Below are 17,524 nucleotides of genomic sequence, written 5' to 3'. Positions count from 1 at the left end.
GTCAGTAGAGTCTTAGGCTACGTTCACACTGCAGGCGAAAGCGCATCAAATCCGACTTTTTTGACCCTATGTGACCCATATCCGATCATGGTATGACAGTGTGAACGGCACAAATCCGATATTTTCAAATCCGATCTGGGTCACTTTCGTATGTGGTACCGATACATATCTGATGTTGTAGAAAGCGACTGCTGTTTGAATGTTCATGTTGCATTAAATCAGTCTTTTACGTCACTGACACAAGACAGACGCCAGAGAAGACATCACGAATGCTTCCTGGCCATCCCGTGAAACTGTTGGGAAAACAACGTTGGAGAAATTTGAACATTTTATTTGTACTGTAAAATCTGCAGATTCTGACAGAAATCTGCAACTATCCTTTGAAGCACCGCTCCTCTCTAAAAGAAGCAATAAGGATCATAATTAGGCCATATGTAAATAACTTTATAACTTAAAGCAAAATTGGGAAACGTAAATTCCGGAACAAGCCTTAGATACAGCTTCTTTTTTTGCAGTTTCCTTCAGCATTGCACAGTTTCACCTTGGGGTGAATTTGTTGGGATGTCCACGCCTAAGAAGATTGTGCCATCATATTAACACACCCCTGAATCTTCCAGACCTGCAAACTGCAAAGCCTGTGCTTTAAAAGAGGTGCTCGCATTTGCTGATGATCAGTTAATCAAGTTCATTTGATTAGCAGCATCTGGCAGTGCAGTTAGTTTCTAACAGGTTTGCACAGATTCATGTGGAAATTTTCTTTTCCAAATGCAATTGTAATGTCTTTGGTCAGTAGACACCCTATTTATCAACAATAGTGGGTGTGCTTGTTTTACAAACATGATAAGCTGAATATCGTTATTATTTAATTTCATGACACTTGTCATATTTTAGAGCTTCCCACATCTGTTTTAGCAATACAAATTCAGCATGAAAGACTGCATTCTTTTGTCTCACGGTTCAAAGGGCTGACTGACTCATAAAGAGGCTATTAAGTTTACAATAATCTCTACGGAAGCCACTTGATGCACACACACAGGGGATCTAAAGTTTCTTTGTAGGAAATCTAGGGCAGGTATAGCAGTGCACACACGTAGGCATGACCCAAACACACACCCTGGCTGTGAAAGGGTTAACAACCGGTCATGATCCATCCATCGCAGCAGGCCGCTGCTCAATTATTCAACAAGCTGCGATCTAGTTTCATCACCTGCCAATGCCACTTTCAGTAGTCACTGCAAGGAGGAAAATATGGAGAAGCATCTGTGCACATAAACCAGTTAAACATGTAAACTGGTGTGTCTTCTTTCTTAGTCTGCCAAACTTCAAACTGCTCCCATTAAAGTGCACACTGTTTTGGAGATCAGTGATAACATTTTGCGATATAACCTGTGTTGTGAAGACCAATATAAGTGATAATGGTTTAACCTTAAAATCGTAGCATTGTTCAGGCTGGCCATAAAGTCAAGCTCATGCACAATCCAGACAGATTAGTTGCTTTCATTGCAAGCCCACATGAGCTGATAGTTCATCTGATATCCTTCCGTGCATCCCTCTGGCAAATCGCATATCTTGCGTGATATTTAAGCTGCTTTAAGCTGCACAGTTACTTGTGAACCTGCAAGCTGTTTTGCAACCCACCTCCACCCCAGCTTCACCTTTCCGGCTGTATCAGTGACAGTGTCTGTTATCACTGATGCATCCTCTGTTCTGTGTTGGGTCTTGCAGCTGTTCTCACCATCTACAGCTTTCCACATATACATATGAAATGGTGAGAAGACCCCAGAACACAGCTTAGTGCTGCCTTTTTTTGGCTAATTTTGTCTTGACTTCAGTCATTTTCTGGGGAGAAAAAAAATATCTACTTTCAGGTAGAGAAATAGAGCTTTATTTGTGAAGACTGCTAACATAGGGGCCTCAATCTAACCCAAGGTTTTAAAAAAACAAATCCTCCTTATGTAAAAATTACAATTAACTGCAAGGAGCTGAGGCCAGGCAGGCAGCAAGAATCCAGGAAGTTACAGTTACTCAGCGTTTCTCTCTGATTTCTCAGACCTTCCACTGATTTAGTGCTCTGACGTTGGACTCGTCTCTGCACTTGTCCTGCTAGACCTCAGTGCTGTGTTCAATACTGTCGACCGCAATAGTTTATTACAGAGATTCATGTCATAAGAATTAAAGCAACTGCACTGCAATGGTTTGAATCATGTCTATCTAACGAGCTCTAATTTGTTCATGTAAATGAGGAGTCCTTACACACACAGGTTAATTATGGAGTTCCACAAGGTTCTGTGCTAGGACCAGTTCACTCTACATTATTATGCTTCCCCCAGGCAGTATCATCAGTATCAGGCAATGCATACATTTTTATTGCTATGCAAATGATACACAACTATGTCTGTCAAGGAAGCCAGAAGACACACACCAAATAGTTAAACTGCAGGCGTCTCAAAGACACAAAGTGGCAGTTTTCTAGCCTGAGGAAACATGGGCTGGAAGTCATGGGAGAGCCATGAATCAAACTCAGCCCTGCCAAGTCATGGACAACCATCGTATGTTACATAACTTGCACATGCATTAAGTATAACCTGCAATAAAATGACCAGATTTTAGGTTAAAGTGTTTTTAATTAGACTTGACAAGTGTTTTTGTATATGCAGTTTATATGTCACTATCCATTTTGAGCTACTAAGACGGCTCCCAAGTGACACAATTTGTGTCGAAGGACAAACTGAGCTACCGATGGCTAATGAATCTGTTCACCAGTAAATAAATCTATTGTACAAAATATGGAACTAACTGGGCAAAAGCTGCTAATGGAAAAAATATGAATAAGAAAATAAAGTGAACCAGCTCTGGCATGTCATCTCATACATTAAACAAAAGAGAGTTCAGCCCTCAAACTTTTAGTGCAATCAAAATAATCCCAATTACAGAGTTAAAGAAATGACTTGGGTATTCACCCACACATGCATCTACTGAGACCAGCAAAATGTCATTGTGGCTGGAAACTAATGCAATCCTTTGGAGGGCACTCGTCCCTTTGACAGCAAATCGTCTCAGGAAGTCACAGTCAGGATGCTCGGGTCAGTATGCGTTTGCATGTCATGTTTAATGTACAGCAGTAAGAGTGGAATATTCCATATTCCTTATAGAAAAGCAGCCTGGTCATTTTCCATGAACTTGTAGTTACATGGTCTCTCTGCTTTTTTCCAGCATTTCCTATCGCTTCTCCTCCTCTGTTTTGAAAAACAAAATGTCCAATGCTGATAACTTTCCTGATGACAAGCTAGTTTGCTGACAAAAATAAGAACATTACATCTCATTTTTCTCTCTCTCATCAAAATATTTTCTCCAAAAACCATCAAGTTTTCAGCACCCACAGTTCAAACAAACACAGTGGCTACATTTAATTTGTTTGCCTGCGATTTTGGCAAGGTTGTGTGGTAACTTAAAGCCCTCCGAGCCTTTTGGCTGTCACCCTTCGAATCTTTCAAATCAGCGCCTCCGTCCTTTACAATTTCCTCTTGCCCAAATTAATCTTCCTCGATGTGGAGCGGAGTACACACACATACACGTGAGTGAGGCGTGCAGCTAACCTGTGCTCTTAGTTTTATGCAGAAGAAACCCACAGCGCCAAAATAAAGTGTCCTGAATGCACACTATGCTGAGGACACGGAGTTCAAGAGATGGCACAGACCCCAGGGGGTGATTAGTGGGGTGCAGACAGGCACTGGGAGGCGGTTGGAGGTTAGATTGGCAGGCGCTTACGTCTCCCCCGACCTAATAACTCCCAGCTGTGCTCCTCTCAGTGTTTATGTTAGAGGAGTTCCACTGCAGACCTCGCCATCGTGTCTTACTGGAAACTTCTGTCATCATGATTTCTCTTAGCACTCTGTGTTTATGTGTTAGCTCTGCATATTCTTAAGTTGCCTGTCTCTCTTTTTTCTTGAACTTTATTTCCCAGCCCTCTCACTGCATCTAATTTTCTATCCCTCCCACACATGCACGCTCACTCATTCACTTCTCTCTCAGCCTTCCTCCTCTCCTCCGTTCTGTCATTTTCTTGTTAATTCCCTTTGCCTACATCCCAGGATAGTAATGCATTCGATATTGCAAATATTTTTTCTCTCCCTTGGACAGTCCGCCCCAGCTGCCCAACCCAGGCACTTCCTCTCCAGCCAGGAAACAGAGGACTGTGAATTATTCCATTGTTTGTCAGTTCTTACTCCCTTCTCTTCTCTCTCTCCCTCCATCTAATGGCAAGCTGCCCAGATCACTGCTGCCCTAAAGAATTCTGCGCCTGAACTGAAATTATATGTTGCCATCTTTGTTATTTTTGAGGTCTTTCTTGGTGAGAACTGCTGTGGAGATTCATGTTCTCGGGAGCTGTTTGCGTTAATGTCCAGGAAGTTGAATGGAAATGAGTGACGAGTTAGAAAATAGGGAAAAAAAAGAAAAGAAGAAGCTGTCATCAACCATCATCTCCTGTTAACACACCATACTACCTTTGTCTCTTTTCTCTCTCACCCTGCCCACATGCTCCATATGTATTTATAGCCGGCGCAAGCTGGACCGTGATCTTAGTTTTTGCATATGCAGCGAAAGCAAAAGGCTTCTCAAGTTGCGTAATGTGGCTGGAGCTACATCATGTGAACACAGCGTGTGTACATTATGTGGACTCCAGCTCAGCCTGTCTGTTATCTCAACGCTAATATCAGCAGGGGTTATGGAGCTGGCCATCCCTCTCGCAGCACATTTCTCTCCTGGGTGTGTAGGAGGGTAAATCAGCATGATCACACTGTAGAACTCAAGGCACAATTATACAGGTTCTATAAATGTCTTCACCCAGGCTATTAGTCAGAGATCTGCTGCAAATGGACATTTTCAGTCCAGATTGAAATCTTATAATAAAATCAGACATCCTATTAAATGAGTGAATGGTGGTACATGAAAAGGAGGTTATTGTTATCCAACAAAAAAATCAGCCGGAACTATTCAAAACGTAACGCGGTGAGTATGATTAAATTACCACTGAATTTAAGCATCACTTTTTATGTATAAAATATTCACACAGTGGAGAGGGAAGTTGGTGGAGCGTGTTTAGTTACCGGCTTCTGAAAATCATCACATGGTCTGCAGAAAGGAGCGTGTTACTTTGATGGATTACATCTTTTTTTACATTTACATATGAACCACTGTACATATATCCCTACATAAATACCACTGCTGTGATGTAACTTCTCTGCAGACCAAACATCAGCTGCGATTGATCTCATCTCTCTCTCTGATGCTCACATGTTTTATTGTTCACACTTTTTATTGTTTTCTGACATCATGAACTGATAGCTGTTGGCAATTTATATTTTTTCACTTTTATTTCTATTCCTATGGTATATACACTCACCAGCCATTTTTTCAGGTACACCTGTTCAACTGTGTGTTAACACAAATGCATAATAATTAGCCAATCACATGGCAGCAATTCAGTGGCCTGCTAAAGTTAAGAATGGGGAAGAAAGGTAATTTGCAGTAAGTAACTTGCTGATAACTGGGATTTTACCACACAAAACAGACCATTTACAGACAATGGTTGCATCAGGGAGCCCTGGGAAAAAATGCCGTGTTGATGTCAGAGGTCAGAGGATTATGGCCAGACTGCTTCAAGGCAACAGAAACAACCACGCTTTGCAGAAGAGCATCTTTGAATGAATAGCAGGTCAAATCTGTAAAACTAAGTACAGCAGCAGAAGTCCACACCAGAAGCTAAGAACAGGAAAGTTCACACAGACTCACCAAAACTGGACAATAGAGGATTGAAAAAATGTTACCTGGTCTGATAAGTTTCAATTTCCTTTGTGACACTCTGACAGTAGGGCCAGTTTGGCCTGAATAACATGAAAACATGGATTTATTCTCACGCTGGTGATGGTGGTGTAATAGCGTTGTGGATATTTTCTTGGCCCACTTTGGGACCCCTTAGTACCAACTGTCCATTTGTTAAACACCACAGCCTATATGAGCATTATAGCTGACCGTGTCCATCCATTTATGACCACAGTGTACACATCTTTTGACGGCTGCTTCCAGCAGGATAACACTCCATGTAACAAAGCTCGAATCACCTCAAATTGGTTCGATAGTTGCTTCACAGAAAGAAAGCCATAGCTGATGTTGTATTTCCTGCATGAAGAAAGCTGCGTTACGATACAGCAGACCGTTGCTGGTTGTAACCACTGTCTGATCCTTTAGCTGTGTCATTGAAGTTTGAAAGTTAACAAACTAGTTTGCCAGCTTATTACCAACTGCTGCCTCCGTGACTGTAGCTGTGATTATGACTCTAACTGTAGCTATGGATGTGGTTTGGCTGTTAGGAATATGGCTGTGAGTCATTAGCTTAAAATGTGTGTGTGTGGCTGACTATGTCAAGTGAATTGTGCTGGTTGAGTACAGTATTAAGTTCCTACAGTTGTTGCTAACACATCTGTAATAGAAGGGCCACAAAGAATGGCGTACAGTTACAAATATTCATGCACACTATTTGATTGTACCAGCACTACTGCAATAGCCATGTCCTCAGGCAACACAACTTGTCAAAGCATGGCCTTTTAAAATGAGTGATGTGTCAAGTGTCAAGTCACCAGTTCTTTTTCTATTCTCTGTTGAGGGTTTCCCTTAACTGACAGTGTAGATTAATTGTATTGTGTGTTATGCAAAGCAGGCGAACAAACATCTTTTTCCCATTCACTTGCAGGAGGCCCAGGCTGAAGCTCAAACCCAGCCCGAGTGCCAGTCGAGGCCCCAGGTCAACCCATCCGAGCTCGCTCCACGTCTCTGCCACCTGGTGCGGTCAGAGATGGGCTACGGCTTCAACCTTCACAGTGATCGGTCGCGGCCCGGACAGTACATCCGCTCCCTGGACCCCGGGTCACCTGCAGACCGTGCCGGGCTCCAGCCTCAAGACAGACTCATAGAGGTGTGGAGTCTTTGTATCTGTAATATTACTCAGAAATGTAAAGTGCAACATATTACTTGTAACTGTTCTTGAAAGCAATGCAGTAATGTTACTTAATTACTCACTATATGAAGTAATCTGTTACATTACTCTATAAATGACCTGAAATGCAATGTTGTATAGTTAGTAGTTACCAGTTCCACAGACCACGCAAGTAACTATTCTAAACAAGATGCACACACAGTCTTTCTTTCAGTTTTGAATGCATGACCATAAAAACCAGAAACACAAAGCAAATCTTTTCTTTGTGTTGGTGGTTTTGCCGCCCCTCCCTTTAGACTTCAAAGCGATCGTCATGGTGATTCTACTGTAGATGTACAGGTAGAAATGGAGGCTGCAGCTCCGACTGACGCCCGTTGAAGTTCAGGGCCTGGTTTGCTGGTTTGGAGTTGCCATACGTTCAGCTTTAACATCACTCTGGGTTCTATCTGTGTTAGTAGCATCATCCAGTTTGTCTGTCCTGGACTCACTTTGCATTTCAACATCTTGTCCTTTTGTGCAATAAAAATAAAGTTAATCTTCATTCCTCAAAAGCTGTAGACCTCTCCACCATTTACCTCCTCCAAGCCCAACATGCAGATGACTGAAGAACCAAGTAACACAAGAAAAACACATAAGTATTATTGTAATGTAATTACTTAATTTACTACAACAACGTGTTACTGAAAAGTGTAATGTGATTACAGTAATTTGTGACTTGGGAACGCACTACACACGGCACTGAATATTATATACAATTCAGTGCAATCCAGAAAAATCACATTGTCCAGTAAATTTTTCCTCTTTAAAGGTAGGAAAGTCCAGTTTTTACAGGTGTATGTGTTTGTGATGTAAAATTAAGTTATTCAGACATGAACAGTATGATGACAACATCCCTGACCATGTGAGATTTTGAAATTGGTTAACTGGATATAGCCTAAGTTGAAGGTTGTGCACAGTCCCCAAACAGATACTTTTAGGACATTGATAGACTTGCATGCTGAATGAGTGAAGTTAGTAAAGTTTAGCAGGTCAAAGAAGTGTCCTTAAGCAAGGTGCAAAATTTCCAGAACAACATATTAAGTAATTATTGTGTGAGAGGTTTTTTGGCGTGGGCACAGCAGACCAGAAAAACAAGTGAGGATATTTTAAAGCACGTAGACGCGCACTGATGAGTTGATTACTGGTGATGCATACTGCATTCCCGTCACGGAAGATTATAAGAACCCCAAAAGGCCTCTTTCGTAAGAAAATCATACCAAAACACTTCGCATGACTTTCTTCGTAGCTGTTCCCTCATCACTAGAAGCTGATGGGTGACTTTACATTATGTTTGCATTTGAAAAAATCCATTTGATTTAGAGTATTTGTACACAAGACATTCGCCACCTTATTGGAAACATTCAAAATTCAGCAATAAACCATTTTAAATGGTATAAAATGGAGATTTTTCATTAGTTGTTATTTTTAAACAAAGGCTTCAGGATTTGAGAGCAGTCTCACACATGTGATCAAATACAGATGTGACCCTGGCTGTAATTAAAACGGCGGGCGTTACACGTTTGTGTTTCTAAGGATAACAGGACCTGCAGCCTGAACTCGAGCTTTACTGTGTCAAACTGGTGAGGCAGAGCAGGGTGGTCTCAGGGGAGAGGAGGATCTGCTATAAATCACTTTGAGCTGAGACACGAAACAATACGGAGCGTATACGTGCTCCCTCAATAACATGTAGAAAGAGACTGAGTGAGGTGGATAGCAAAGAAAGAATGCAGCAGAAAATGAAGATGCATGTGCAAAAAAGAAAAACAACATAATTATTTCAGATTTCCACCGGAGTGAGGAAACTGGTTAGAAAGTTCACGGATGTTTGGTGAACTTTCCCCTAGATTAACCAAAATCCACGCTACTGAAACATCATCATCATTATAAGTCGTTCTTCATCGGAGTGTACACAGTCACACAGCATTCACCCTCGATTCTCATGACCTTTGACCTCTCCGGCTCTATATCAGGGTTGAGACTAGAGTGCAGCACATTACATCAAACAGGACTCCAACAGGCTCTGATAGAAAAGTTAAACGAAGCTAAAATCTAGCGAAACATACTGATGCTTTTGTAGCTCCTGGTTTCAGTTGATAGCTCGCAGATATACTTCCTCCTAAGTAAATAAGGTGGTGTATTACGATGGGTAGAAGAGTTAGATGAAGAGAGCCCCATCAGCCAGTTAGCAGTTATGACACATATTTAATTTGAATGTACTGGCAATCCTAAGCATAAAAATCACAATATGCCATTAGAGCAGATTCGGTGGTGCAGTTTTTTAGCACTGTCGCCTCATAGTAAGAAAGTTCTTGGTCAGCTGGGACCTTTGTTTATGGAGTTTGTATGTTCTTCCAGTGCCTGCGTGGGTTTCCTCCAAATGCTCTGACTTCCTCCCACAACCCAAAGACATCCATGTTGGGTTCATTAGTGATTCTAAATTGGGTGTAGGCGTCAGCGTGAATGGGGGGGTCTGCTATTCTGCGTTAACCTTACCACAGACTGACAACCCATGTCTCTCTCAATCGAGCCCTTCCACAACCTTAGTTGGAGTTTAAGGAAATGCATGGATATTCCGGAATGCTTAAAGTGAGTTTTGCCCTTTTTCTCCAGTCTTTATGCAAACCTAAACGAGCAGAGCAGAGTTGCTGTTCACCAAAGTTAGCAAGAGGCGAGTTTGTGCTGGCAACGTGCTTATCATTAGAAAATAAAGTGCGCTGATGCTTCACTGGAAAATTAGATGGCTGGAGAGAGAGTGTGGGAACATCCTGTAGCAGGTCAACGAAGGCACTGACTGTCCTCCACCTCCCTTCTCCATGGAGACAGAAACCGAGGGACACTCACAGACATGAACATTCATATACAGATGAAGTTGAATGGTACTCAACCTTACTAATTTAAAGCGCTTGAGTGAAATTATGAATACGTATGCATATGCAGAGTAAAGAGCAGGGTTAATTGGCATAGAAATAACACGCCCAGTATTGTGTGCTTATTTAGAGCAGAGAAAAGGTTATTTTTAATTTCCTGTCAAATTCAGTGTATGAGTTGTTTGTGGATCAGCAAATCTGAGTCTTTGTGAAGTTAGTTGGCTGCTGTGTGAGTTAGTGTGGGAGAGCACCCTGATAATTACAGCCGTCTCTGACCATGCGTCAAGATGCGCTTGTGTTATCTGTCAGCAGCTTGTTAGAGAGGTGAACAACCATGACAGATCTCTCTTTCTCCATCTCCCGGCGTCTTTTTCTCTCACTACGCCCCATTACACAGGACGCGTGTTAAGACTATGATGAGAGCTCAGCTTTCTGCCCATGTCTGGCAGAAGCCCTGACACCAGTGAACGCCTCATCAGTCTCTGTGCCAACTGCCTCACTCAGTTTTTTGCTGCATATAGATCGGTGCAGCCTCATGGACCTCCTAGTTTGCCTATAGTTACTCATTTAAAATGGAAATGCAGCTATGTGTGCCTTCTTGACTCCCACACCATGTGCAAGTTTGATGTGAAGATCACTGGTGGAATCTTACGCTCTAATTCCTGGTAGAAGATTTCTATTGGTGTAACATCACTACAAACTTGTGTCCATGGAACCTGTTAAATTCCCTGATGAAGGCATTGGAGTTTTCTATGTTGAAAATAAAAGTAAAGGTATTTTAAATGTGATTCAAGTTGCTGTAAGGAACGCTTACACTACTATCCTAACAGAGCACTTTGCACTTTGCTCCTAGTCAGATCCTTCAGCTTTCAGGCCCTTTCCTGTAGAAGCAGCTCCCAGTTTGGTTTCAGAAGGCAGACCAGTAAGGCTTAAAAACTTCCTTTTAGATCAAACTTAGTTTTAGTTATGTTCCACTAAGGCTTAGACTTCACTCTTCGTATGTTTCTTCTCTTTCCCCTTATCCTCCCTCTCTGAGTCTGGAACTGCTGGAGGTTTCTTCCTGTTCAAAGGGAGTTTTTTCTTTCCACTGTCACCAAGTGCTTCTTCAAAGGAGGTCGTCTGATTGTGGAGGTTTTCTTTTCGTTCTAATATTGTAGATGTAAAACACCTTGAGGCAAGTGTTTTTCTATGGTTTGCAGCTATATAAACAAAACTGAGTTGAACGGAACAATTGAAATGATTGTTTAGCTGGTAAACTTTAAAAATTGTTGTTCTATGTAAATTACATTAACATCTGTTACAAGCATGACTTAATCTGAGGCAAAATACTTGCAAACATTCATCTAAATCACATTTCATGCTTTGTTTGTTTGTCCGGCATCCCCTCCTGGGACTCTGCGTGGACAGAAGTGTTAAAAGTCACTCACAGTATCACATGCGTCATATTCTCAGATGTGTGGATGCATTTAAAATTGTTTGTTTCGATCAGTCCAAGGTTAGACCCACATGTGCAAATAGCATGAAAAACGTGAACTGCAGGTGGCAGGACCTCAGAAACGCACAGTCAGAGTATCAAGAGGTCCCACAAGGGTTTGTCCCATGAGAAATAAGCTTCTGCACGTTTCTACAGCCTGTATTAATGAGCTCAGTGGGCAAAGAACAGAGTGTATTGTCTTGTGTGGGATGGACTTTTAATGAAGTCTGTGAAACATGACACAACACCTGTTGTTTGGCCAAATACAAAGATGTTTGTTCTCTCGGATTCAAACTGTCTGTCTGTCCCTCTGGCTGACATAAGTCCTGCATTTGTGATTTTTTTGATGTAGAGAGGTTCACATTTTTCCATCTGTTGATCCTGCTCTCTCTACATTTCATTTCCATCTACTCTCTTTGCCCTTCCCTTCATTTTCTGTTTCCTGGTCTGTCATATTGTACCTTTTTGTCTACAGTTTTATTTTTTAAAGCTCAAATTTTCCATCCTCCTCTATCATAAGCAGTGAAATTTTACACAAATTTCCCTTCAGTACACTGACACCTGAAACTTGCACTATAGCCAGAGCCAAGGAGAGCCATCAATAATTGATTGTGTACCGACACTAACTCGGCATGCCGCGACTGCTGCCTTTTGAGAAGCCACGGTCTACTCAAAGTTTTCAAAACACAGCATCTAGATAAGATGAGGCAACAACAGACTGTTGTGTTATGCAAGTGAAGTGTAGAAAGCAAGGGCGACGTCACACAAGAGTAGATGTGAATGTGTGCTTTCCACGCTGTTACGTCACGCTGCATCCATGGCCACACGTACGTACAGATGTAAAGAAAAAAGCTTTGCTTAATCGCTGTTGCAGAAATTCAAGAGGTAGTAGAATTGTTGCATTTTTCAGGCCCCCTGAAAAATAAACTCTGTGCAATTAGTTTGTGGCTGCATGGCTCCCCCTGCTGTTTGAATGAGGTAGCACAGACTTCTATACTGTACTGTCCCTTAAAAACTGACATTTCAGCAGAAGTCAAAATACCCTAAATGTCATTCCTTTAGGCTAAAATTTTATGACTATTCCTAAAGTGACCCAAAATGACCCTGGGTCAAATCAAGGAAAGTCATGTTTTGAGGGAGTCTTGAATCATCAAACTATACATGCCATGTCTGTGTGTATTTTTTTTATGGGACAGTGATGACAAAGTTGAATAAGGACCTCAACACTGTAATGAGGGCTGTCCGTGTTTCCATCCCATTTGCCCAGATTGCCCAAAAGACACTTCATGGGAGTGTAGATAACTTCATGTTGCTGGTTATAGTTACAGTTACTCGTGTAGCTGGGACTGTGACTGAGCATTAGCTGTTTACAAAACAGGTCTTCATAATAGCATGAATAGTAACTTACTCAAGGGTCAGAAGGTTAGCAGGTGTTCAGTCCAAAATAGAGAGTACTATTCACTGTATAGCTAACTATTAAGAAATTCAGTTTAAAGCTGTCATAAGCCTGGATGGAAAAGTTAAAAAGAATAACATGTAAAAGCATGATTCTTTTAAACAAAAGCAACCTTTCTTTTGTGTGTGTGTGTGTGTGTGTGTGTGTGTTTTCCAGGTTAATGGCGTTAACATCGAGGGCATGCGGCATGCAGAGGTGGTGGCCTTCATCAAGAAAGGGGGAGATGAAACCTGGCTGTTGGTGGTGGATCCAGAAACAGACGAGCACTTCAAGAGGAGGGGATTGATCCCCACAGTCAGCCATGTAAAAGGTGGGATTGTGCTACATCAGGCTATTTGATGGGCTTGAATTTCCAAGAAGCCCTGTTGAGGAAGCACATGGCAGATATTTTATTGCATTATTTTGGTGAACATTTTTTCAAAAAAGATGTTTATAGTTTTTATAAACTAGATAGAGCTTTCTTCTTTGTTAGAAGACAGTCACAAAGATAGCCTGTTTAAACAAAAAAGCTTTAACTACTTATTAAAAGACTCTACGGAGTCAACTTGTAGTAATAGATTGTTCCACGGTTTTGGTGCCACAGGCTGAAAGGCTTTGTCATCCCCTCTCATCTATTTAGTCATGTACAGGGAAAACTAACAAATTCAGAGCCTGTGAATGAAGACATCAAGCAGCAGTGCAATTTGTAGGTAGATGACATAAATAATCTGGAGCCTGGCCATTTAGTGCTCTGTTTGTAAATATAAGAATTTTAAAATCTCTTGGGAGCCAATGTAAAGAGGATAAAATGGGAGTAATGTGAGCTTACTAGAACCTTTTAACAGGATGGCCACAGTATTTTATATCGCTTGGAGAGGTGAAAGAGATGATTTGTCCAAGAATGTAAACATGGCATTACAGTAATCTAAACACAATGGCACAGATGGATGAATATTTTTCTCCCGTTCACCTGAGGAGACCATATGTTGCAATTTAGAAATGTTCTTTAAATGAAAAAGGCAATAAAGATAAAGATTTTTCATCCAAGTTAAAGCCCAGGGAAGAATTGTTGAGCCTGGCATATTTTATGATCTTGGTCTTGGTCTTGGTGATATTTAAAACAAAGCAATTGGTAGAGAGCTAATGACTAATCTGTGTTAAACAGTGGACTAGGGGAACCTCACCTGTCCAGCTGGTGAGGTTTTAAAGGGATATAAAGCTGAATGTCATCGACGTAAAAACATTTGATAAGAAAAATCAATAAAAGATTGAAGGATGCCAGCTAAAGTATTTAGGATTTAGAAAGAAAAATACTAATTACCCCATGACTAAACCTTGTGGAGTCCCACAGTTTAGGGAGGCAATGTTAGAGGTGCACTTGCCAACCCTAACAGAGAAAGACCTATCAGATAAGTAAGAGGAAACCCAATCTAACGCAGAGCCAGCGATACCAGCTAAAACCTTAAGCCTATAAAGTAAAATGTTACAGTTAATGGTATTAAAAACTGCACTGAAGTAAAATCCATAAGACGCCATAAAAAGATCATTATACACCTTTAAAAGAGTGGTGGCAGTGGAGCGCTGCTTTTTACAGCCAGACTAATTTGGCTTTAATTTGTTCAGGTCATCTGCTTAGCACTGACTAAAAAGTCTAGCATACACAAACAAATAATTTGGGGTATCTTCCTATGTAAAGTTATTTTTTTTTGAACAATTATTATCAAATAATGACAAAAGTAAAGACAAGCACTATGTCAAATAAGCCGTGGGCTTGGAAAACACTTCCTTCATATGTGAATGTTTTCGCAGACTATGACGGTCCATCCATATCCAATGGCTCCCCCAGTCCTCAGATCAATGGCAGCTCTACCACTCAGTCCATCCGGTCCACGCATTCTGACCTCAGCAGCCAGGGCAACAGCACGCAGGTGGATGTGAGCATTTGTGCACAGTGACATGTTTGGGCTTTGTACCTCCACATAAAAGCCTCTACCCTAATCCTTTGTTTGCATCTGTCTGTCTCATCATTTCTAGCTGGCAGATGATGAAGGTGGCCAGCTGTCTGACCCCTTTGCCGAGATGGGCCTGAGTCTCAGTGCTACGGCGGCAGAAGAAAAGAGGAAGGTCCGTGGTAAAGAAAAGAGGAAGGCCCCGCAGATGGACTGGACGAAGAAGCATGAGCTCTTCAGCAATTTCTGAGACATTCTGCTCTAAGGACACGACAAAGGACAGAGATTTATGCAGATCCCTGAATGGGAGACTTATCCTCTTGATATACAGATTCTCTTCTTCTTAGACAAAGAACCAAAATAACCCTTCAAACAGAAGATATTTTCATCCTGGGATTTAATGTGACAGAACTGTTCGAAGGATTTTACTTCTTAAGTGACTTAATAGTTCCTTTTCGTTCAAGTCCAGCATAAAGGAAGTGCTATATGACTTTGTGACTGCAAAAAATATGCTCAGAAGGGAACTTTGTCCTTACATGTACTGCTGTCCTTGGGGAAAGTGCAGTCAAATATTCACAAATTTGCCTTTGTCTTTACTTGATTATCCCATTCTCCCTACTCCTAGAGACTCTTTTTGACAGCTATTTTTATATTTAAAAAGTATAAGCGACTATGATTAAACAGTATCCCATTATCGTGGACTGCGTTTGAGAGACTTTTGAGGACACTGTGACATGAATGATTGTGGATAATGTGGGGATTTTGTCCCACAGAAGTCATAAGAAGCCCAAAGTTTGACAGAAGATCACTGTGAAAGAGTTGAGACCCTCCACCTTCAGCCCATTGATCCCATGTTTGATTGTAACCACTGATAAAGAAAATGATAGTTGAGCATAGTGTATCCTACGTGTATTCGTACCTTTACTTTGAGTCGATTACTTTGATTTACGAATCCCCTACTTGTTATTTAACCATTAGTCGTAATAAGTGTATCACCACTAACCTCTATTTACAAAGTGCTCCAGTGCACACATGCATAACAAAGGGAGGCACCACTATTATTAATTGTGTTATTGAAGGAAATAATAGGCATGAAAAGTGAGGGAGTTTCTCAGGGGAAATAGTGTGAGGGATGAGTTTTGTTGTTGTTATTGAAGGCTCGATGTGTACAGCAGGGGGCGAACTTACACCATGAATAGATACCCCCTTTTGACACTAAACGGAATAGATGTTTATCCAGACTTCATTCATCATCTTAAAATGTCCCAGAAACATTAAATAATTCAGATGAAGTGGAGAAAATAAACTTTAGATAATTTGAAGATGTATTTGTATTAGACAGCATTATTCAGATTTAATGTGAAGTGGCCTACACTTTATGAGCTAGTTATGTTTTGTTGGACTTTGATTCAAAGGTAAGTTGTTAAATATGAAGGTATGAAGCTCAGCATCATTTTATAAGTAGCTTTGGAAGGGAAATGTAATTGCTGGCCACGTGCTAATAATCAGTCAGTATTAACTATAGTATTGTCTTGTAAACGTGAAGTTTATCAAGTTGATTTGTGCTCAAGGAAGGTCAATATTTTGTGACAGTGCTGAGAGAAACCCTTGAGCCACCTTTCATTTTTTTCTACATTTTGCTAGGAAAATGGGAAATGTATGCAGTGATTTAACAAAACATGCAAATATACTTGTAAATACAGTATGTAAGGCAAAAATTCTGATGAGATTGTAAGTCAATATTTTGTATGACCACCTTTATTTTTCAACATAGCCTGAATTCTTTTAATCCGGTCTTTAAGTCTGACGTCACTGGGCTCAAACTTCGCTGCAGGTCCCAAAGTCAAATGATCACTATGGCATCACTGAGAGTTGAAAAACTGTCTAAAGTCTTTCATCTGTAATAAAATGATCAGCGTTCTGCTCTACCAGGTGTAACAATTGAGTTTAACATCCAGGCATCCATGAAAACGGAATTTATGAAATTTAACGGAGTAGAAATTAGCAGGAAGTTAGCTCGCTAGCTTCCATCTAAATACAATATAACATGTCCTGACTGCGGGACTTTGGAAACAAATTCAAACGTACAGCTCTGTTATCACTTCCAACATAAATGAAGACAGAAAACTAAACACCAGTGACGTTTGTAGGGTTACTGAAGTTGGGCTAGCTGGTATATAATGATGTGCTACGTGACCGCTAGCGACACAGCTATGTGAGCACACACTAACGTTTGTCCACTCGATAAAAGTTAACGTGAGTGTTCTCGGTGGTCAGGAACAAATGTAATCACATGGCAGGATGCTGTAAACGGACCAAACTTCAGCCAGGAGAACAACTGAGATAATCCATCCACAATACAAAGTTAGTCATTCATATACTGCTGCATGGGCTGGGCTGTAGTTACATCGTAAGGTTTTAAAAACTGAGCTTGGATAAATAATTAGCGGTAATAAAAGCCGAGGGATGTCAACAGTGATCACTGACTGTTTTAGGAGCTTTTTGAGATTAAATAGAAGAAAATACAAAACATTAAACATGTTAACAACACAAAAGCCATATTAAACGCAGACTACTTTAGGCCCGGAAGTAGGATTCGTCACGTCATCACTTAACGACTGGATAGCTTTCTTGTCATTTCTTTCTTCTTTTCTTTTTTTTCTCGATAGGTTGAAAGTAACAAAGTGTCTAAAGATATCATTTTAAACTGGTTCTTTGCTAAGTTGTCTGTCATGTCTACATACAAGATTGGTTTATCCCTTGAGT

The 17,524-nt window shown here is 40.8% G+C and overlaps 1 protein-coding gene across 2 annotated transcripts in view; it reads left to right on the top strand.

Moving 5' to 3' along the window:
• Positions 1 to 15,659, top strand: part of LOC113020914 (Na(+)/H(+) exchange regulatory cofactor NHE-RF2) — a 37,456-nt gene extending 21,797 nt beyond the window's left edge. Inside the window, exons 3-6 of one of the 2 annotated variants that reach the window (XM_026165234.1) lie at positions 6,752 to 6,973; positions 12,987 to 13,140; positions 14,619 to 14,743; positions 14,844 to 15,659. In XM_026165234.1, the coding sequence (XP_026021019.1) occupies positions 6,752 to 6,973; positions 12,987 to 13,140; positions 14,619 to 14,743; positions 14,844 to 15,008 (666 nt within the window). In that variant the 3' untranslated portion in view covers positions 15,009 to 15,659. The remainder of the gene's footprint in view (positions 1 to 6,751; positions 6,974 to 12,986; positions 13,141 to 14,618; positions 14,744 to 14,843) is intronic. The other variant, XM_026165233.1, reaches the window with a different exon arrangement.
• The last annotated feature ends 1,865 nt before the right edge of the window (positions 15,660 to 17,524 follow it).

The sequence above is a fragment of the Astatotilapia calliptera genome, chromosome 4, assembly GCF_900246225.1.
Source record: "Astatotilapia calliptera chromosome 4, fAstCal1.2, whole genome shotgun sequence".
NCBI lineage: Eukaryota > Metazoa > Chordata > Actinopteri > Cichliformes > Cichlidae > Astatotilapia > Astatotilapia calliptera.
This window is presented reverse-complemented; position numbering and strand designations above follow the sequence as displayed.